The sequence below is a fragment of the Narcine bancroftii genome, chromosome 7, assembly GCF_036971445.1.
Source record: "Narcine bancroftii isolate sNarBan1 chromosome 7, sNarBan1.hap1, whole genome shotgun sequence".
Classification (NCBI taxonomy): Eukaryota; Metazoa; Chordata; class Chondrichthyes; order Torpediniformes; family Narcinidae; genus Narcine; species Narcine bancroftii.
Window position 1 is genome coordinate 35,719,865 of NC_091475.1, and position 23,817 is coordinate 35,743,681.

General features: G+C 38.5%; 1 protein-coding gene across 12 annotated transcripts in view; it reads left to right on the forward strand.

Moving 5' to 3' along the window:
* dgkh (diacylglycerol kinase, eta) overlaps positions 1–23,817 on the forward strand; it is a 516,150-nt gene that overhangs the window by 194,632 nt on the left and 297,701 nt on the right. For all 12 annotated transcript variants that reach the window (XM_069889606.1, XM_069889602.1, XM_069889607.1 and 9 more), the window contains one exon: positions 8,874–8,954. In XM_069889606.1, the coding sequence (XP_069745707.1) occupies positions 8,874–8,954 (81 nt within the window). The remainder of the gene's footprint in view (positions 1–8,873; positions 8,955–23,817) is intronic.

A 23,817-nucleotide genomic window follows, 5' to 3' on the forward strand; every position in this document is an offset into this window, starting at 1 on the left:
ATCAAAACCACTCAGTAAGTTACATATTAAAATTTACTCTCTCACCATTGATTCTGAAATTACTGCTCAAAGTGACAGATACAACTTTCATTGAATGTACTGAGCTTTGCAGCTCCAACATGCTACAACTGCAATACATCTCCATCCCTGTTATTTCTTCATTTTTTTATATATTCAGTTCACAGAAGTTTCTACATATTCACTTTATATTTATTGGTTTTATTCATTCAAAGTTCAGGGAAAGGTTAGTCAGAGTTTCAAGGATAGGGGAGATTAAAATCAGAGGTCATAGATTTAAGGTGAGCAGGGACATCTTAAAGGGGGTGAGAGGAACCAGCTGCCAGAGTAAGTGGTAGAGGTGGGTATAATTGCTATGTTAAAAGGCATTTGGATAGGTACATAGAGAGGAAAGGTTTCGAGGGATATGGGGTGAACACCAGCAAATGAGAATAGATTAGAGAGATAACTTGGGGTTGTCTTGCGCAAATTGGGATAAAGGACCTGTTTCCATGCTGTATAACCCTAACCACCATACCTGGCTGATTACTGAAGGATATAGTTGTGAGCTGTTGGAAAAGGAACCAACGAGTGAGAAACCCATGCCTAAAAATTGGATCTTACCAATTTTGGGGGCACCACATGGTTGTGGTGTTTTGGCTTAATGGTAAATTTACTTTTTGGAAACCCTTATGGTGGTCGGCAATCATTTCCTTTGTTAAAGCTATATTTGTGGCTTTATGTCTCGTAGCTGTGAGTAGAGCTGACAGTGACCATGTCATTATCCATACTGACTGCTAGTGTGCAGAATATATAGTGGTGAAATTATGTTAATTAAACACCATGAAATTCAACAAAATATAGAACCGTAAATGCTCCGCACAAATCATCGTCCCAGCCTTGACTTGCTGCAGGAGTTGCTGTTAACTCAACTGAGAGTTAAAAATTATACTTGTTGGTTGAACATAATGGTCTACTTTTGTTGGTAAGGTAGAGCAAAGCATTGCATATGTTGACATTGGTAAGGTACTCACCAATCTACATCTTCCCTTGATAATATTGGTAGGTGTGGTCTTATGGCGATGAAGTGATACCTGCATTGTGTTGAATGGCACAATTATTATGGCTTACTTGGTATATGGTACTTTGCACAATTAGTTGAGGCAGAATTATATTCTTTTATCAGTCACCTTGTGGCTTGGCATATCCCTCAGTTTTCTATTATTGTCAATCATTAGGTTACCGTAGTTCAACGAACAACAAGGTAGAGCATGCTTGGAAGAGCATCAGGCTTGGAAGAGCATCAGGCTTGCATAAAAGTGAGCTGTATATCTGATCGAGTTACAACACAGAACTCACATGTAGAGCAGCTAAAGGACCATGCTGTTGACAAATCTAAATTATCTCTCAGCCAACAGATCAGTTATTGTCCTGCTGTCATAATCCAGTGTGAAATGTGGCAAATAGTTAAATTGCCAATGGAAGGATGAATCTTCATGAACCTTCCCATCTTCTACAGCGATTGATCCCAACACAAATACAAAGACCAGAACTGAGTGTCTATAATCATCTTCAGCCTGAAATGGACCTTGAAAGCCTCCTGCAGTTCCTACCAACAAAGAAGCCTGTTTAACCCAATTTGATTCACTCCGCATGATATCAGGAAATGGCTGTGTGCAAGATGAAGAAAAGGTGATGGGACCCAGAAAATGTTGTAGCTGAGGCGCTGAAGATTTGCGCATCTCACCAAAGTTTCCTTATACAGTGTGATCCCATTATAACATGATCGTTGAGGTCAAAAAATGTCATCACGAGAAAAACGGAGTTCCGCTGAATCTGGGTTCAAGAAAATCAGCGTTTTCAAGAACATTCAAGAATATTAGCTATCATCATTTACAGTTTATTTCTTTAAAAAAGTGATTGAGTGTTCGTTGCTTGAATGTAGACTCTTTTGAGGGTGGGGGTGGAGGCTCTTCATTATCATCTTCTTGTGGTTCGAGAACCAGTGCACTTTCCTCCACTGGTGCTATAGTTATGTTACGTATGATCTTGGAGTCATATGTTGGCATTCATCGTTGGCAGATTACCACTGTTGTAGCACTTCTTTGCTCCATTGATCCTTCTCCCAGAATTTCTCTACACATGATGAATTGACTGCTGAGTCCAATGAATCATCATGTTATATCCGAATTGGGGTGCGAAAAATCGGGGTTTCATTGTATCTACCACACTAACATCTGAAAAAATTTCTTGGGCATCTCCAGTTCACAAAAAGAAAATGAATCTAATTCAGTCAATATTTGCTCCATCAGTCCACACTCAATCACCAGCAATGTGATGAAAGATGTTGTTGGTAGTGTTGACAATCATCACTTCCTCACCAGTACTTTGCTCACTGAAGCTCAGCTAATGGCCCTTCAAATAATTACTCAAGGCTACTTTGCAGACCTGCTCAGAATATGGACCAAAGAACAGAATTCCAGAGGTCAAGGAGGCACTCAACCATATATAAGATGATGGAAATCAAGGAGAATCATACACAGAATAAAGGAAGATGCCTACAGCTTTTAGTTAATCATCACAGTGCCAGGACATCACTGCAGGAGTTCCTCAAGGAGTGACACTTCCCTCCGTTACTTCTTTCATTAGTGACCTTCATCACAAGGCCAGAGTGGAGGTATTTCCCAACTGTAACTAAAGTTACAGTTTCAAATCTTGATATGAAACATGCAACAATCATGGATATACTGATAAGCGGCAGATGATGTTTGCAGATTATAAGTGAAGACGCTGGCCATCTTCAACATGACTGAGTTTAACATTAAACCCGTCAGTGTGTATGACATTAAACTTCCCCGAATTTCATCAGCCTCATACTGAGAGATGGATTTCCATTGGCAGGAAGAAAATTGACTAGAGATATATTTCTGTGGTTATGATAGAAGGTTAGAAGTTGTTTATTCTGCTATGATTGGCTCACTTTGTGACTCTCTTTCCTTTTGATGGAAATACTTTATACTTACATGGTCACTTGCACCATACTGAAGACATTGAACTCAACTGGAGTCTGTGTGCAGCTTCAGAGACTGCGGGAGCACTGGAGGCGAATCCACGAACACTTGGTGATACTGGGGGTCTCTTTTTGGCTTCTCTTTCTCTGAACGCAGAGTCCCAGACAATGCTAATGGTGACTATTTGTTTGCCTTTTAGCAGACTAAAGGCAGTTTGGTGTAATATTACATTTCTATTTTATTACATATCAATGTAATGTTTATGATCTGATGTTATTTCAGTGGAACTCCATGCACCACCCTGAATTTTTACTCTCAGCATTGTCGCTGCAATATATACCATCTATAAAATGATGTTGCATAAATGTGCCATCTTTTTTTTATAAACAACCTTCCATTTTGGAAACCTCTACCACCAAGGAAACATAATGAGGGTAACAAGTACGTTAGACCGCCACCAGCTATAAGTTTGTCTCTAAGTTGCACATGCATCGTAACCTGCTGTTCCTTCTTAATTTCTGGATCAGAATTCCAGAATGCCTGAGTGAATGTAGCATGGAAGTGTGGATTGTGGTGGTGCAAGATGTGGTTTACCATCTTCTTGAGGGCTGTTCAGGATCAGCATTAAATGCTGAACTTGGCAGTGTCAGTCACATCTCATGAGGTAATAAACTGAAAACAAAATATCGAGGAATTCTAAATTCTCCTATCTTTACTGCTTTAAAAAAGATCTCTTCCTTTTTCTTTACCCTTAGGTTCAAGGATGACTTGCTTCCAGTCTAGTTCTATGGGTTCTGGGGTGACTAGTGACACCAATGTAAGAAGTGCAGACTCTCCCACACATGGGACAGCGAGTGCTTGAGAAGTGGGTGGGTGGTCAGGGAGTCAGGAAATCCCAGGTGCCAGAGGAGATATTGGATTTTTTTCAAGGAAGCTATTCAGCTTTGAGAGTCCATTCCTCAGCACACCTAGAAATCTTATTTCTGTGATAAGAGCATGGAGTAGTGTGTCCTGTTCCTCACCCCATAACACATTGCTCACACACTGAATGACAAAGCTGATGGAATTTTCTTGTTGGACAAGGATCCAATGAGGGCTAAATACTGTTTTGTAAAACCTAACCAAAATCAACACTGGAGAGATGTTGGAGCTAAAAATTTGTGCCAGGAGATGGAGAAGGGTAGATAAACAGCTAAAATGCACAGTGACAACATAGCATAGTTGTTTGGACCTAGAATGGAAATCATGGTTTTAATTTCAAAACACAATGAAGTGACCCAATTGCAATAGACTTTGAAATAGTATTTGAAAATCATCTGATATTAGTATTTTAGAAAAAGAATACCATGACATCTGTCAGATGAAACAATGCCTTAAATTGAAAGTAAATATAAAATTTGCATAACATTGAGTCATAACAGCCTTATACTTTGCTCTGGGAGACTTGGATACAAGCATTTAATGTGCTCCAGTTAAAATTCCTATCTGGTTCTTCAGCTGTTTGTTTAAGTTAGTTCATGCTAAGTTTTTCAGGTAACTATTGAGACTAAAGTAAAATCCAGGTAATTATTGAGACCAAGACTGTACCGAGTCTTTTTAATTTGCACAATGGGGTGACACTATATCAACTCATACCTCAAAACTTGAGAATGATCTGTCTGCAGGAGTCAAAGGATTGAATCTGTGGCTTTGGCAATATAATGGTTTAATTATCAGCTGGTATCAAGAAGCTTGGAGCATTGATCTAAAGTCCTAAATTTGGTTCCAACCACAGGATCTAAGGAATTTGGGTAATTAACTAAATCTTGAATAAAAAGCTAGTGTTAATGAATGGAAGCCTCGAAACAAGTAGCCAGGAGTACTGGGAAACTAATAGATTGGGAAAACCTTGCAAAGCAGCAAAAAAAGAGAAAGTAATAAAGAAAGGAAATATATTTTATGAAAGTAAATTAAAACAGAATATAAGAGCGGATCATAAGAGTTCTGATATATGTATAAAATGGAAAAGAATGCCAAATAAAATATAGGCCCCTGGGAGATGAGAAAGGCAATTAATAATGGTTAATGTAGTAAGGTAGATCAATCAATCCCGTGGTCTTTATGGAATTCATCCCAAGGTATTGAAAGAAATATTGGAAATTAAAGTAGATGCCTCAAACCATGCATCTTGGCGCCTCACAGTTCGGCGGGCAGCAACCTCCTTTGAAGAAGACCGCAGAGCCCACCTCACTGACAAAAGACAAAGGAGGAAAAACCCAAGACCCAACCCCAACCAACCAATTTTCCCTTGCAACCGCTGCAACCGTGTCTGCCTGTCCCGCATCGGACTTGTCAGCCACAAATGAGCCTGCAGCTGACGTGGACATTACCCCTCCATAAATCTTTGCCCAAGCCAAAGAAAAGAAGAAACAAAATTATGAAAGAGAGAAATATGGTAGGATAAAATCAAGGAGGCTGTTTCCACTGGCAGGTGAGACTGGAACTGGGGGACTGGACTGAAGATTCAAGGACTAGATTTAGGACAGAGATGAGGAGGAACTGCTTTTGCTAGGCAGCTGTGAATCTGTGGAATTCTTGGCCCCAGGAAGCAGCAGAAGCTACGCCATTGAATGCATTGAAGACACGCATGGGTAGATTTTTAAAGAATAGGGGAATTTAAGGTTCTGAGGTAAGTAGAGCTAAGTACACGGCCAGATCAGCCAAGTTATTTTTGAAGAACAGAGCAAGCTCAACAGGCTGGGTAGTTGACTTCTGTTCCTATTTCTTAGGTTCTTAAACCACTTGTTTAAACGCTTGTTGCAAGCTTTCGTCCCTCGCTTCTAAATAAAGCAACAAAATAGATGGGATCTTATCATTTCATACTATCACTTTTGGGACCTCAGTTTAAGTTTGTGCCCAGATTGATCAGATAGAATGCGTGTGTTTCCTGTGGCCTGTAAAACTCCAACAGAACTAAGTAAACCATCTTATTTGAGATCTGACTGAGTTTGAGTTTGTTTCTATGGTAGAAAATTAGCAATAATTTAGCACTAAATTGGAAATCCTGTTCACCTAAGAAAGCCATACAGAAAATTGAATTGTTGTATTATTTTGTTCAAATCAGTGGTTTTCTTTCTTTTTCAATATTTTTATTAACATCAAAAATTACAGAGTGCATGAGTATATATGTTAAAAGTCAGAAGGATACATTACACTTAACCATATAACCATTTACGGAGCCATGTTGGCCTTTCGAGTCCGCACTGGTTCACTGATTTTGTGCGCCCTCTTCAGGCATTGGTCCCGGTAGATCTTCATTCAATAACGATGGGCAAATTCAATGCAGGTGGAATCTTATTGTTAAATCATATCATTTCATCCAAGGTACCCCACATTTTAATCAAACAATTTGCTTTGATTTAATATTTTATTATTTTATTAGGAAAAGAAACTCTAAACCCACTACCAAGAAAGAAGCCGTTTGGCCAGAAAAAAGAGACAGTATTCTTATCAGTGATAAATTACCTCATTAGTCAATACTTCTATTTTCATAACAAATCAAAAATTATGAAAGTAATTTAAAAAGGGTCCCCACAGTGTTTGAAAATTTGAATTGAACCAGAAATTGAGCATCTAATCCTCTCTAAATTTAAACATGACATGACGAGCAATGTTCCTCTGTCTGAGCAGCACGACCCGCCTACCCATAAGAGAAATAAAAGATCAGATGCCATTAAAGTTATGTCACTCTCTCCAAAAATACCAAATAAAGCAGTTAAGAGATTAGATGCAAAATTCTCTTTAAAAAGTGCAGAGAAAATATGAAATACTTCATTCCAATGTCTCTCAAAACTCTGATGAAATAATGAAGCAACTCCATTGTTACATTTATCACAACACAGAGATACATCTGCATAAAAACAAGATAGTTTGATTTTGGACATGTGAGCCCTGTGGACTACTTTAAATTGTAGGAGAGAGTGGAGGGCACATAAAGATGAGCTATTAATCAATTTGAAATTGCTCTTATGTTACTATCCTTAACTTTTCCTGGTCTTCCTCAAATAAACCGATATTGCCATTTTAGATCAATCTTACCATCTGATAAGGAATTTTTAAAGTTATTGAACAAATAAATTACTCTCTTTTTTGAAAAAATACTGTGCAAGAGACTTCAAGTCTTATTGTATGGGACATTTTTAAGGCTTTTATTAGGGGACAAATAATTTCTTACACTGCAAGCATTAGGACAAAGGCTGTTTAAGAGAAAACTGACAGCTAATCAACTGAAACAATTAGATCAAAGGTATGCTCTGGTTCCAGATCCTGGTCTATATAAATGGCATATTGAAATTAAATCTAAATACTTCCTTCTTTTATCATATCCAACTTTTAAAAGCAAAAAAGTCAATTTTATGTCCATGGAGATAAAACAGGTAAATTATTGGCTAATCGATTAAAAGCTTTAACTTTAATATCAAATTAAAGAAATTTGCAAAGCTAATGGTGATATGATAACTGATCATTTAGAAATAAATAATACCTTTAAAGAATTTTATTCTGAACTGTATAGTTCTGATTCTCCTAAAGATAATATTGTAATGAATAATATTTTTTTAGATAAGTTGATTATTCCTGTATTATCAGCTGCTAATCAAAACCAATTGGATCAACCCATTTCCCATGAAGAAATTGTCGAGGCTGTATGTTCACTACACTCTGGGAAGTCACCAGATCCTGATAAATTTCCTGGATAATTTTATAAAGCTTTTTCCTCATTACTTTCACCTTATTTATGTCCTGTTCTTTCTGATTCTTTTAAACTTGGCAAGTTGTAACAGTTTTTATGAGATTTCTATCTTGCTAACTCATAAAAAGAATAAAAACCCAGTGGAATGTTCCTCATTTCTTTACTCAATATTGACACTAAAATTCTATCTAAAGCTTATATACTTGAAAATATTTTACCACTTATTATATCTGATGAGCAGACAGGATTTATTAAAAATCGGTACTCCCACTTTAATGTGTGCCATTTATTAAATATTATATACTCTCCTAAGGAGGTTTCAGAAGGTGGATGCAGAGAAGGGTTTTGATCACGTAGAATAGAATTACTTATTTAAGACTTTAGAAATTAGTGGTTTTCAAACTGCCTCTCTAAACTCACATTTCACCTTAAGCAATCCCTATGCCATAAGTGCTCTGTGATTGGTAAGGGATTGCTTAAGGTGGTATGTAATGTGTGCAAAAAGAGGTTAAGAACCACTACTCTAGACCCAATTTTTACTGAAATAATTTGCTTGAGAAAAATTGTCATTGGCCCATTTCCTAAGGAATTATGAAACCGTGCACAAAACAAGTCAATTAGGGACGATTAAAACAGTGGTTTTCAAAGCTTTTTCTTTCCACTCACAAACCATCTTCAGCAATCCCTTACTAATCACAGAGCACATGGCAGGGGGATTGCTTAAGGTGGAATGTGAGTCTAGGGGGCAGTTTGAAAACCACTGGTATAAATACTTCTTTTATTTTATGAACAAAAACATCTGGAATAGAATAAAATAGTTGAATGACTGGGTGGTCAATTCAGAATCAGGGGTAATGTACTGAAATCTTCAAGATGACCAAATTGACATTCCGACTTGGGGTCCTGAGCTTGTCCCTACTAACCTGTACCTCTCAGCTTGGTGAAGCAGGATGTGAGTGTCCACACCAGACTGGGAAATGCAGAAACTGCATGTGATTATAGACTTTTGAACAGGTATTGTCATACATGGCCATCAGCTGCTTCTATTGAATATCATTGACTAAAGGAAAAAGATTATTGCAGAATGAATTACCACTTTTATTAACACTGTGCTTTTTTTCCCTTTCACTTCACAGTCCCTTATATTTGATGAGGTGGACCTGTCCGATGCAAGTGTTGCTGAATCGAGCACAAAAAACGTTAACAACAGCTTTACGGTATGATTTCACTTATCTTTTCTCTTTGCATGTGGTTTATCTAACAAGTGACTGTAGGGACATTTTTGGCAACTTCTTTAAATTGCCGCACTGTTATCCAGAATCCTGAACTACTGATGTAGAGATGTTATTTTGAATCCCACTGCAGAAGAAAGGAAATTTAATTTTAAAAAATTAAATAAAATTGGATATAAATAAATAGATAAATAAGTAAATAAAGAGAGTCACACCCAGCCTTAGGATCATATTAGACTAATTACACTAACCTCTCCTATATCCTACAGTGTGATCCTCACTTCATGACAAAAAGAAGACATTGTCCACATTTCCTTCAGGCACAGTGGGCACAGGAATATTTTTTAATGAGTTTTTGTAGATTTCCCCAAAGAACAAGTATTCATAAAGAGTGCTCTGAGCATCATTTCTTCCAGACATTTCCCCCTTTTACCTAAGAACTGTTTGCCATCAGAATGTCCACCGTGTTTGAAAATTTGAATTCAAATCAAAAATTGAGCATTTAATCTTCTCTAAATTTAAACATGACATGTTCGTTCCTTCTTTCCATACATCCTTGAAGCATCATCCTCCAACACCCGGAAGTAAATTGTGCATGTTCCTTTAAGGGCTGACAAAACAAGGCTGCATCTGCAAGGCAGAGTGCTGGCCAGTGCGAGATCGTGTTATGTAAATAGAATTGAGATGCTGAAACTGTTACAGCACCTCCTTACACAGGATAAAGCAGTGTGGGGTACATACTTTGCCTTAATGCCATTAACGACGAGTAAAGCTATTTCCAGTTTATATATTTTGATCCCCGGATCTGCGAGTTTATTTGCACATGAATGACTGCATACATTGTGAACTCTCCAGTATTTTTCCATCAAGTTTGGCCAAGTATCAAAAGAAACATGCAAGCATTTCAGTGCAAATATAGGCTTTGTTTGTGTACATGTTATATGGTAACCTTCTGAGTTTGAGAGACATATTTAATGATACTTTTTTTTCCTAGTCATTTACTTTAAAAGACATTTTACTCTTCTTGCCTTCTTCAAAATGGGCAGGCTGTTTGTAGCCATTGGGATAAGACTACCTGATGATCCAAAAAAGTGCCATGTAAATGTTAATTTACAAGAACTTTTACATCTTGTTCACATCACATAGCAGTTTAATGGACCAGCGTGGCTCTGTTATTTTTCATCCATTGTAAAGAAATAACCAATACTATAACCACTATAAATCTTTCACATGCCATTACGTCTCTTCATTTATCTACTTAATGTGTAATAAATCTTAAAGCAGTTCTTGGACCTATGCCACCATCTAGTAAAATGTAGGTCTTTGCTAAGTTGAGGAAGACCACATGAAGGCATGTAATGTAACCAGTTGAAATCAAGTACAATGTCATCAATTTTGTCACATTGTTGTTTGGTAATGTTTTTCCCTTACACATTCCTACCTCCCTATACAATGCCATCATTATTTAAACCAATTCAGGCAGCTGCCAACCATCATCCTTCTTCCTGGTTCATCAATATCCTACTTGGCCCTGTCCAACCCTTCCCACCCCATCCACATGATACTGGCTCTCTCCTCTCTGCACGCTCAGTCTTGATTGAGAAAAATGTTGACCATTCTTTTTCTCTCTCCCATTGATGCTGCTCAACCCACGGAGTTCCTGCAGCAGCTTGTGTTTACAGTTTCATTGATAATATTTCTGATACTTGGTATTGGCCCTGGCAACAAATCATACTGTCAACTTGCTATTAGTATCCGATGTAATCAAATTGTCAAGCATTATCTTACTGCTTTGTAGTGTTATTTAAATGAGACATATAGCTGTTCATTCTTTGTGTACAATACGTTTGTAAAAAGAATCTCCCCAATATCCTGTGATTAAGGGGTGATTTGTCTGAAGTTACCAAGATGTAAAGACAAGCTGATTGGCAAGATTGACATCATTCCTCCTGGGTGATGGTGTCTGTGTTGAGGTGGGTATAGTCCAAAATCTAGAGCTATCTCTTCTGGAGTAAGTCCAAGATAACACAAAATACATTCAGACAGATACATGGATAGTTAAGTTTTAGAGGGATATGTGGCCATATCTAGGCAAGAGGAACTAGCTCAGGCAATTTGGTCAGCACGCAGACCAGTTGGGTTGAAGGACCTATTTCCCAGCTCTTAAGTTGTCAATTCCTAGTTTGCATCTGGAATCCTCAGAGACACGATGGTGATCCAGATTGACAGGTCAATTCAATACTGAGAGAGTGCTGCACTGTCAGAGATTATTTGAATGAATCACTGGGAGAGATAGCACAGGCAAAAGTTAATGAGGTAGCAGTAATTGTTTAAAAATAAGTTGTTTCCCTAATCAAGAGATAAAATGTTGGAAAATACCCAGCAGGTCGAAAAAATGTTCAGAGAAAGACACTGTGTTCATTTCTTCTTTCAATCCACTGAGAGTCGTATAACATTTTCTGAATTTATTTCAGCTTTTCAGATACTGCAATAATTTCCAATTATTTGGATACATTTCCCTGTTTTACTGAGCATTTACTAATATGTGGAAGCTGAAGTAATCTCCTATAAAATAATTATCATTTTTCTCTTCCTTAAGGAGTATTGCTAAAGTATGTTTCTAAAACGAATGAATAAACGATCAATAAAAATATAATACTTGAGAAAGGAATATGTTTAAGTTTCAATGATAAAATAGTGATCCAATTTGACACTCTTACAATCATGCTTTTTTAGTGTTAGGCTAAAAGTAACTCTAAAATGTGCAGTTGGAGATTTGTCAATTCATCCTGTACAATGGACAAGTACAATTGTAATGGTATCAGGGATATTCCTGATTTTCCCCGAGATCAGCAACCTATAGAGAAAATCCTGTCTTTCCTGTACAAAATTAATTTTATGAAAATGATCTTAATGTTGACATTTAGTAAATTCATCAATTTCCTTTGATATTGCAATTTGAATTATTGTCAAGACAAATTAAAACTGCATCATATCTGGGAGAGAGGGTAAGAAGATTGAGAGAGAAAGAGAGAACCTTGAGGTAAACTGTGACTTTTAGGAGTCCCATAACTTTGGAAGGGTTTCATCTTTAAGAAGTTATAGCCATGGCCAGAAAGAAGTAGTATTGCTTCATTAAATTATTGACCTTAATGGCTTTTAATCAGGAACAATTCAGAATCAGAATTTATTGCCATGAACATGTCACAAAATATGTTATTTTGTAGCAACATCAAAGTGCTACATTATAAATCACATTACAAATTAAATAAAAATAGTGCCAGAAAAAGAAAAAGACAAAGAAAGGTAGTGTAGATGGTTCATTGTTCATTCAAAAATCTGATGGCAGTGGGGAAGAAACTGTCCTTGTCATGTTGAGTGCTTGTTTTCAGAATCCTGTTCCTTTATCCTGATGGTAGCAGAGTGAAGAGGACATGGCCTGGGTGGTTGGGGCCCTTAAGGATAGAGGTTGCTTTCTTAAAACACTGCCTCTTGTAGATGTCCTCGATGGAGTGAAGTCTGGTGCCTGTGATGTCGCAGGCCAAGTTAACAACCCTCTGGAGTTTTTTCTTGTCCTGAGTGGAGGCAACCCCAAACCAGGCAGTGTTACAACCAGCCAGAATTCCAGAATTCTCTCCAAGGTGCACCTGTAGAAATTTTTGAGAGTCTTCAGTGACATACCGAATCTCCTCAAACACCTCACAAAGTGTAGTCATTGAGAGCCTTCTTTGTGATTGTATCAACATGGAGGCTCCAAGTCAGATCCTCAGAGATGTTGACACCTAGATATTTGAAGTTCTTGACCCTCTCCACCTCTGACCCCTTGATAAAGACTGGTTCATGTTCTCCCAGTCTGCGTAGAGAAAAGACAAGGAGTTATTTGAGGAGAGAAGTTAGTGGAGTTGAGCGTCATTCCTTGACCTCACTCTGGTTTTGAGATGATGAGCAATGCACATCCAGTACACTGATCAGCACCAACAGCTGCACTGATTACATTTCTACCAGCTTCCTCTATGTTCTATTCCCTATATTGTCTCTTGAATTAATTCTTTAATTTAATTATTTAAAAATGAATTTATAAATGCAGCACAGTAACAGGCACTTCTGGCCCACCAAACTGTGTCACCCATACAGAGTCGGTATCAGAAGAGATCTAATTGGAGGATGTTAGGGTTATCGTGAGGGGGACACAAATGGCCATTTGAGAATGGGGTGGGGGCAGAGCAGGTGCCATTCCTGCCATGGACTCCTCCGTCTGCCCTGTCATCACAATCCCCTCTCCCTCCGACGTTTCAGAGAAGCATGCGTGCTTATAGCACATGGAGACAAAACCACATGATTCATTCTGGTGACACCCTTTCTGATGGCGTCACCTGGAGCGGCCCACAACCCCCAGTGATGCTAGTGCAGCGGGTGGGTGGAGGGGGGGGAGGTCACAAGAACTCATTGGGGGGCCATGGCCCGCAAATGCCCCCCATGACACCGACCCTGTACCCATATACACCCATATGATGAATTAACCAACTAACTCCTTATGTCTTTAGAATGTCAGAGGAAATTAACATGGTCATGGGGAGAACGTAAAAACTCCTGACGGTCAGTGGCAGATTCTCCAAAATTGATGTCATCAGATATTTCAAAAGTCCATCTACTGAGTCATACAACATGGAAACAGTCCTTTTGGCCAATTTTTTTCCTGCCAACTAAGATAGCCCCATTTGCTTCTGTTCAGCCAAGGTCCTTCTAAACCTATCCTAACCATGTCCTTGCCTAAATGTCTTTTGAAGGGACATTTCCCTCTGAAATGCTCTGATTCGTTCTGTCATCTTAACCTCTACTGAAACCACTTTCCGTGCAACTGTGGGCGATGTGAGTTCTTTTGGCTCCCACCTTTCCATCATGCAGACATCCAAACTTCTTGTCCAGGTAAAATGGCACTTCTTCCATTGTTGAATTGAATTGTTTATTGTCACATGGATCACGATCCCATGAAAAGCTTTGTTTTGCATGCGCAATCATGAAACAAAAGCGCAGGGTATACTGTTAATAAAGCAAAGTTCAGGATAGACAGAAAAGAAGAGTAAACCAGTGCAGGGGCATCAGCTTTTATCAACGAGAGATCATCCAGAAGTCTTTCATATTTCTCCTTGACCAAATCTCTGCTGCTTGCCCACTCCTCCAGATTTCTGTCCTTAAGCTCCTGTGCTTTCTTCCTCCATCCGTTGATAATCAAACTCCCTCCCTGATCTCTGTGTGTAACTCACTGAGAGATAACAGTGAAATATTGTCAGTTATTTTACTCTGCAAAAGTTGCCAATAAAAGAGTATTAACTTGTTTGATAAATCTGCATTTCCTTGTTTTAATGTGCACTAATCTGAAATTGAAATATAACTCAGATTTCCAACTCTACCTATCACAATATTTATTATATGGATTGAAGGATTTGGCATCAGTGCTTAAATTGCACTTTGCTGTTGATATTAACAATCTCGCCTCCAGAAGCAAGATTTATATTACACTGACAGCAGTACACTCAATCGTGTTCTCCATGTCTAGAAACATGCAGCTCAAAAGAGAAAAGTGCACCTAATTGGATTTTGTATGACTTTTTAAAAGTCACCCTTGTTAGAAGCTGGAGTTGTTTCCTCAAGGTGGGCATTTAATTTGCAAGTGGGTTTTGGAAATTGACTTGTCCATTGAAAGAAAATATCATTAGATGCGAGAGAATAGAACTAACCAGCTCTGAATTGGAAGGTTGTGGGTTCAACCATACTCTTAGAACTTGATTATAAAAAGGAGGCAAGGGATTGTGGCAATGTTGGAAAAGCTGTGTTCCAGATGAACCATAAAACTGAGAGCCCATCAGTCCCCTCCACTGGTTGTAAAAAAAAATTTTGTGACACTATTTTGAAAAAAAATAGAGGGTCTGACGAGATAATGTCTAATATTTTATCTTCATCATAGAATGTAAATAGTGTCTGGGCCTTATTGTTTTGCATAGCTGTTGAAGCTTACAATGTATGAATTATTTCTGTGCTTCCAATATTACAACTGTGGTTGTACCTAAGCACTTCTTTGGCTCAAAAGAACTTTAGAATGTAATAAAAGGTGCTACATAAATGTTTCCCTACTCACCTTAAATCTATGACTTTCAGTTTGAGACCCTCCTACCCTGGGAAAAAGACTATGATCATTCACCTTATCTATACCCTCGTGATTTTATGTTTCTATATGGTCACCCCTCAGCTTCCTTGGGGAAACAGTCTCAGCCTATCTAGTTCTCTCCTTATAACTCCAACTCTTGAGTCCTGGTAGCTTCCTTGTGAATCTTTACTACACCATTTCCAGCTTAATGTCATCATTCCTATAGCTAGGTGGACAGAACTTCACACAACACTCAGTGTGGTCTCATCAATGTCTTGTTGGTTGTTATATGACGCCCCAACTATTGTACACAATGTCCTGACCATTTAAGTCAAGAATGTCAAGTGCCTTCTTCACAACAGCGTTTACTTGTGCTGCCACTTTCAGAGAATTATTTTCTGTACCCTGGAATTATACCCTGCGGCTCTGTTCTACAACACTCTCCAGGAGTCTGCCATTCACTGTTCAAGTCCTTCCCTCGTAAAAACACAACACTGGAGAAACTTAGCTGGTCAAACAGTGTCCTTTATGTAGCAAAGATAAAGATGCAGAACCAACATTTTAGAAAAATATCGGCAGGTGCTCAAATAAAATGGTAGAGGGGGCAGGGGCAGGGGGAAGAGCATGGTTCCAAAGGCAGGAGGTATTAGGTGGATAAGGGAGGGGGGGCGTACATCAGCAAGCAGGGGGAGGTAGGATGGCTCTGTGAATGGAGGGTGGAGAGCTGGAGGAAAGAAAACAAAGGGAAAGGGATAACCAAGTTCTGCCCTAGGTTCACTTCAAAAAATGCAACTTTTTTTTCCCAAAATGCAACACTATATTTGCCCTGAAACACAGGAAACAGAATGTCATCCTGACGTCTCATTTAGAGCCACAGTATCTCCTGTCTGTAACCCTAACTGTTGAGTTTCCTTTCACTGCAGCTCTTCTTGTCTCTACCCTCCCCTACTGTGCCACAGACCTGACTGCTACTACTGCATCTCACTGAAAGCCCATCTCCCCACCCCCCCCACTCTCCCCACCAACTAATCCAATATGATTTGCTTTGTAGTGAGAGGAAATGGCTATAGGGGAATCCTGCTCTCTGCCTACTCCTTCTATCTTTCCTGGCAACTTCCTTTGGTGTGACCACCTCACTAAACCTCCCCTCTATGATGTTAACAGATGCACCTGAGTGAATCCAATTCCGGTGACAGCAGCTCAGCACAGTCAGCGCAAAGCTGCATCTGGACACATTTCTGTAGTTTGAAGGAACATTGAAAGATTTCCTGATCTACTACATCCTGCATGAGGCACATATGATCCTATCTGCCATCTCAAAACTGCCAAAACTATAGAGGAAAGTGAGAGGTCTTAACTCATCTTACTTTCCCACTGCTCAGCCTCCTTGCTGCAGCTTCTTGAACCAAGGCCTCAGCCCTGCACATAGTTTAAAGGTGAGATAGGAAGGATTTAGGAGGGACCTGTATGTACTGACAATAACCACACCAGCAGTGTGAGTATAAGACAGCTTTAATAAACTAATACGTACACTAAGAGGTCTTGTCTCTCTGCAAGACGAACCTGGAAGGCTAGACTGTAGCTCTGGACTGCTTTATATACAAGGTTACCGGGATGATCCCTGGTGACCTAGTGGTATAATTACATATCACCATGTTGTGAGGCAATGTTTTCACTCTCCACATCTGGAATGAGGTGTCCAAGGAAACTAGAAGCAGGCACAATGACAACACTCAAAAGCATTTGGAAAGATTGGAGGGGTTTGGCAGGATATGAACAATCAAAGGCAAGTTGGATTAGACCAGAATACCAACTTATTCAAAATGGACTCACTGGCAGGAAGGGCCTGTTCTGTCTGTATAGTTTCATGCAGCCTTGAAGCAGCCACTTTTACAATGGCCGCTCTGTAATAGTTCAGCACATTTTAAAATCTTCCCACTGGGATCTGCTTGCTAGGCCTGTCGGAACCACAATCCATGGGAATTTTGCCCACTGCTAGCAAAGGAGCATCTGCAGTTATTCACTGTTGAGCAAGTGTTGACATAAATGAAGATCTCTTTGGTGAATGAACTACATAACTTGATTCTGGCAGTGTTACTGGATTCGCTGTGAGTGCTACTTGGTGCTTTGGAGGTAGGGACTACGATGAGAGCTCAGTGTTAAACAGGGATGCCAAGGATTCGGATTGTCCAGGAAGATGAAAAGTGTAGTATTCATGATGTTTTTATAGAAACAGGGAAAAAATAAAAACTCCATATTCATTACTGACACAGATAAATGTAGCTCAATATCTTTCATCAGCAGACAAACTCATGAGTTCACAGGAAAGGCCACTCAGCCCCTCAAACCTATTCTGCCATTTGGCTGGAATGTAGCTGATCTTAAATCAAGGATCCTCTCTCCACAGAGCAACCTTTCAGCCTTTGGTTATCATGTTTATCTGTCTTTGCCTTAAAATTATTCAAAAACTCGCGGGCACTCCCTTCTGAGAAAGAAAGTATGAAACTTTCAAGATGCTCTGAGAGAGAAAAAATATTCATCATATCTGGTTTAAATCATTTCTTATTTTTAAACAGTCACCACTAAATCCTACAATAGCAACATCCTCTTTACGTCCACCCTGTTAAGTACCCTCAAGTGTTTCAATCAAATCATCTCTCATTCTATTAAGTTTATGTGGATGGAAGACTGTCCTTCATAAGTCAACCTTCTCATTCCATTTACTAGCTTAGTGAACTGTCTCTGGACGACTTCCAATGCATCAACATCCTTTTTTTTGTCAGGAGACTAATGGGTTAACTTTTATTTACGCAGAGAGTGGTTGGTGTATGGAACAGGCTGCCAGAGGAGGTAGTTGAGGCAGATAACATAACAACATTTAGGAAAAATTGGACGATACATGGATTGGTTTTGAGGGATATGGGCCAAACGAGGCAGGTGAGACTAGTGTGGTTGGGAGATTTTGCTCAATGTTGGCAAGTTGAGCTGAAGAGCCTGTTTCTATGCTGTATGTCTCTCTTTGTATAATAATGCAGACAGTACTCTGAATTTCATCTCACTAATGTCTTATATAACTGAAGTATTAACTCCCTTCTTTTATATTCAATTCCCCCTGCAATAAACAAGAATATTACACTAGCTTGATATTGTTTTGCAGCAACTGCAAACTAACCCATTGTGAACAATGCAAAAGGACACCCTGATCCTTCTGCATCTCACAGTTCTGCAATCCCTCGCCATATGCTTCTTTTTTTCTAGTCGAAGTGAAGATTTTTCCATATTCCCATTTTATGTTCCATTTGCTAGAGCTTTGTCTACTAGCTAAACCTCTCTCTATCCCTTCATAGCATTCTTAGGTTCAATTTGTTACCTGCCATCAACAAATTTAGTGACTATATCCTTTATCCAAGTCATTTATATAAATCTTGCAAATATACATATAATTTTGTCTATCCAAATGGAAAAAGGCCCATTTATGCCTCCACACTGTTTCCTTTCTTCCAGCTAATTTTTGACCCACACCAATATATTGACTCATCCCCTTTGAGCTTTTACTTTCCACAATGTTTGAAGTGTTACCTTATTCAGTACCTTGTGGAAATCCAAGAATATGCAGCACACCGTATTTTTTTCCAAAGAACTCCAATAAATCAAAAGGAAAGTAAGTTTTTACTCATACCTCCAAAATGCAGGAATGAGTTTATGAAAGTACGATGTAGCCTTGTGGCTTAAGTATTGGATCAATAAAGTCAAAATCAGAAAATGACGTCTGTTTTACACAAAGTATAGATGGCAGGAAATTGTATGACAACTTGAATTTTTACATGGGAATTCATCATATGAGATGTAGAATTACATGGAAATTTCAGTACTAAGGTAGTTCATTTGGCCTATTTGATGTACCAATGTTTATCCCACACCAGTCTCCTTACTTTGTTCAACTATATCTATTTTCTTTTTTCTCTAAGTTCGCACCCAGTAATTTTGGATTTCTTAAATGTGAATTACTTGTATTTGCATCCACTTGCATCCAGAGGCTCTAATAGCTCAGTGGTTAGAGCTCTGGTCTTGTAAACCAGGGGTCCTGAGTTTGTTCCTTGTTGGGGCCTCTTTTCTGTGAGGGGTGCTTGACAAAATGGCAACTCTCTATCTTCATTAAGGTAGATAAAAGTTAAAGAATTTCATCTATGTTACATTCTAAATGTAGTATTACATGACAATAATGGAACCTTTACCTTTTACCTTTCACTTTATGACATAATGTCATAATTTTAATATGGTAAGCTCCACTTAATTTTACAATTGCCAGTTGGTATATGTGTCTTTCTTGAAAGCCTTAGACCATCTGAAAATCCCTGTTTAGGCCTGAGGTGAAACTGATTGATGTGCAGTATTAACTTGAGAGCCTGAGACTGATTTACAGGCTTTTATTCACAATGGACAGGGACCTCGTCCTGTGCTGTGACCTGGGCTTTCTGGGGAAGGATCAAGGTGTTAGAAGCTTTATACAAGGTCAAAGAAGGACAGGGTCACAGATGTAATCACAGAACAGAGTGGAGCCAGGTAATCAGGAATACAGCAGTTCACCACACTGATACCTACTTTAATCACAAGAGTGTCTTTTTCCAAACATTCCATGCCAGGAATGATGGTAAGTCCTGGAATCATTACCAAAACCTCACCTTTTAAGCCTTACAATATCTTCCAGTCAAAAAAACTCAAAATTTTAGCAGCAGTAAATGTTGTTGTAAACACACATACAGTATTGGCAAGGAGAGATGCAAGTCTATGTAATTTTGTTTATCTTAACCAGGACAAAAAGCTTATGCAGACTCTCTCTCTTGCTCATCTTTTGAAATTTGGTATTGTTTTGTTCATCACTGCAGTTTTATAGTTTTATATCTCGAAACAAGACTTAGCAATCAGGAATTGACAGGTAATTCTTAAAGCAGAAAAAGAACTCTATGTTAAATGAGAAGTTTGGAACATTTTGTATACTTTTGAATGCTTTGTATGACTTTACAATTTTTATCAATAGTTTGTTGGTTTTCAGATGTCAATTTTCTGATTCTGAATTTCCATCCATGCATTAAGATCTGACTTTATGAAGTCACCTGTAAATTTGAAAACAAATATTTAGTTCATCCATATCAATATTTAGTGTCTGAGAGGGAGGGACATTAGTGGTGAATTAGTTGAATTATATTTAAAATAATAATGGAAAAGTTATTGAATGGCATGTGCAATTTTTGCTCAGTTATAAGGTCACCTTTTCCATTTCCACTGCAAAGATTTGAGCTAAGTTGCCTTCAGAAGGCAGAGATAGGTCTTGTCAATGAGCGGGCACAGTCCTTGCTATGATGAAAGCTCCTTTGATGGTTCTAGGATAGAATTCAGGATAATTATCCAGCCACAATGAAGAAATGACAATCTGTTCCAGCGAACAATGGTCTGTGGTTTGTAGAGAAACCTTGAGGTGATAATATTTCTATGGCTTAGTTTATCTTATTTTTCTCATTGGAGGTCACAAGGGGGGAGATGCTGAGGGAGTAAGTTTGTTGCGCTGTTTCATTTCATCCTCTGGACAGTGAATAACCAAAGAACAAAATGTGGAATTTTGTGTTGTGTGCCCAGATATATTTTCCCTGGATGGTACAGGCTTCTTGAAATCCATTGAGTGTTATTTTGCATTCTTGACTTAGCCTTGGCAAGGCTTTGATCAGTTTGGGTGTAATCCATGTACCACTGAAAACTTGACTATTTCCTGTCTTGGCTAATGATCCAAATGGAAGATCCAGTCTCCCTAATTTTTCAACAGCTGATTTATTCATTCTTTTCTTTCCAATTATTTTAATTTGTATTCCTGTCACTCAAAGGGCACCGTTTTATTTATGAACAGCTGCCCTGCCTATTGATTGGTTTGGCATCTACCTTCAGGGATACTGTAAATGCCACGATTTGTCTTGGACATTAAGTAAGATGCCAACTGCCTGTACTTTGTGGAACAGACCTAAAACAAAACTGGACACTGGTATGTGTTCTTCAGTCTCCTTTATCCAATGGAATTATTTACATTCATGCACATAGAAAAGTGGATATTTTTCAAACTGGTTCATACTAATACAGGTTTAATGATTGGAACCTGTCCAAATAATGCTCTCATTCTGAATTTGTGTAAACTGATCTGGTTTAAAATCATTTGGATATATTTGATGGCATCAATGAGTTCAGTTAAATTTTCTGGACATAAAAGTGTCTTCATTATTTGCCTCAAACTCAATGCATCAGTGAAAATTTGCATTCCCTTCACTGTGTGTAAAATGTAACTGAAATGTGGATTCGGCAAGGAAATCAGAACACATTAGGATTAAAGGAGCAATTTTATGGCTTTTATTATGCATAAATGATTTGCTGTCTCTGCATTATGATTGGTTGTTTGAGGGTTTTCTTTAAGGAGATGAGGCAGCTCCCAGCGGTAATGACATTTCTGAAAGATAATAATGTTTAAAATGTAATTTCTTGTTCAGAGATTGAGAATACCCAGCTCAAAGTTCCTCTCATGTTACAGAGTCTCAGTTAATGGGACAGCAGACCTCAAAATCAAACTCAGAGGAACGAGCACTTGATTCACATTGTTGCTTGATTTTTAAAAATAAATTTAAATGAAATTAGAATTACAGCATGGTAACAGGCCCTTCCAGCCCATGAGCCCTGCCGCCCAAATGCACGCATTAACCTACAAACCCTGTATGTTTTTGGAGGTGGGGGTGGGGGGGGGAATACTGGAGCAGCCGGAGGAAACCCATGTAGCCATGAGGAGAATATACATACTCCTTACAGCCAGCACCGGACTTCAACCCAGTCACTGGCGCTGTAATAGCATTGCAGTAACTGCTGTACTAACCCTGTTGAGTATCTAAATAATTCAGAAGGAGGGCAATTGTGCATTCTCGTACAGGGCTTTCGTATCCCTGCAAAGCTCTTGTCCAGGATCTGTTTTCCTTTAAAAAGTTACTGTTTAATCCAGTAGTTCTCAACCTTTTTCTTTCCACTCACATACCGCTTTAAATATTCCCTATACCATAGGTGCTCTGTGATTAGTAAGGGATTGCTTAAGTTGGAAAGAAAAAGTTTGAAAACCACTGTTTTAATTGTACCTAATTGACTCATTATGTGCACAGTTTCATAATTCCAAAGGAAATGGGCCAATGACAGTTTTACTCATGCAAAATATTTCGGTAATAATTGGGTCTAGAGCAGTGATTCTCAGCCTTCCTTTCCCACTCACATACTGCCTTAAGCAATCTCTTACTAATCACAGAGCACTTATGGCATAAGGATTACTTCAAGTGGTATGTGAGTGGAAAGAAAAAGGTTGTGAAACACTGGTTTAATCTGTTACCAGCACACTATCTGACAATGCACTCTAGGTCAGGTAAACAGAAATCTGCAGATCTGTAGTACATAAAAGTACTGGAGAAACTCAGTAGATCATACAGCATCCATAGAAAGCAAAAGCCAGTCGACATTTCGTACCTGACCTCTTCTTCAGGAGAGGTACGAAAGTGGGGAGCGGAGGGGAAGATGTGTCTGGTGGTAGGATCCCATTGGAGGTGGCGGAAATTGCAGAGAATGATATGTTGGATGCGGAGGCTGGCAGGATGGTTTGTGTATGGCAGTAATGGAAATTCATCTTACAGAATTCACAAATCACCACCAGAAATATGAGGTGAAGAATAAAATATCCCATTACAGACTTTATGTGAGGAAAAAAAATAGCTATATAAACACAAAATGCCAAAGCACCACAACAAATTTAATGAACTTTTGTTATGGGTTCACATTATGGACAGTTTACTTGGAGCAGAACATTTCTGTAATGCAGAATGTCTATAGTAACTCCTCTCTGTATTGTTTGCAAGCTACCTAAATCTTCTAGTTGGTGATCCTGTGTGGAAACAATTACCTCTAAATCAAAAAGGTTTTATATTTTTGAATATCTCACATTTTAATCAGTGTCAATTAACTGATCATTTATCTGATACTCCTTTTGAGGGATCTTATTCACAAATTGCCACTCTTCACAATGATTGACTGCACATCAAATTATAATAATTGGCCAAGAAGAATTTTGTAGTTGAGGATGTCATTTCATTGCAAAACTGCAAAATCTTTCTTCAAATGTACCAGATTCATCTTGACATGTTTAATATATTAACCTGGTGATTTGTGCTTATTTGGAAACCATTTCAGGCATATATAGACAAGGAAGGACTGTGTTTCAATCAAGCATTAACATATGGAGTATTAGCAGTCATCAAGAGTGTAAAACATGACTGATATTTTTTCTCCTCTGTTGCCCTGAGTAGACAAGTTAATTAAAACATTTTCACTACTCAATAATGCAGATTGAATCTAACCCCTCTTATTTTGTATGATTTTATATCAAAATGACTAGTCAGTCACCCATTTGGTCAGCTCATGCACAAAGAGAAATCTTGTCATAGAATCGTGAAAAATTGGGTACAGGAGAAGGTCATTCAGCTGCACCATCATTCAATGCAATCGTGGCTGATCATGTGACCTCAGTATCCTGTTCCTGCTTTTTTTTCCATATCCCTTAATGCCTTTAGCCATAAGAGCAACATCCAACTCCTTTTTAAATATATTGAATGAGCCGACCTCAACAACTTTCTGTGGTAG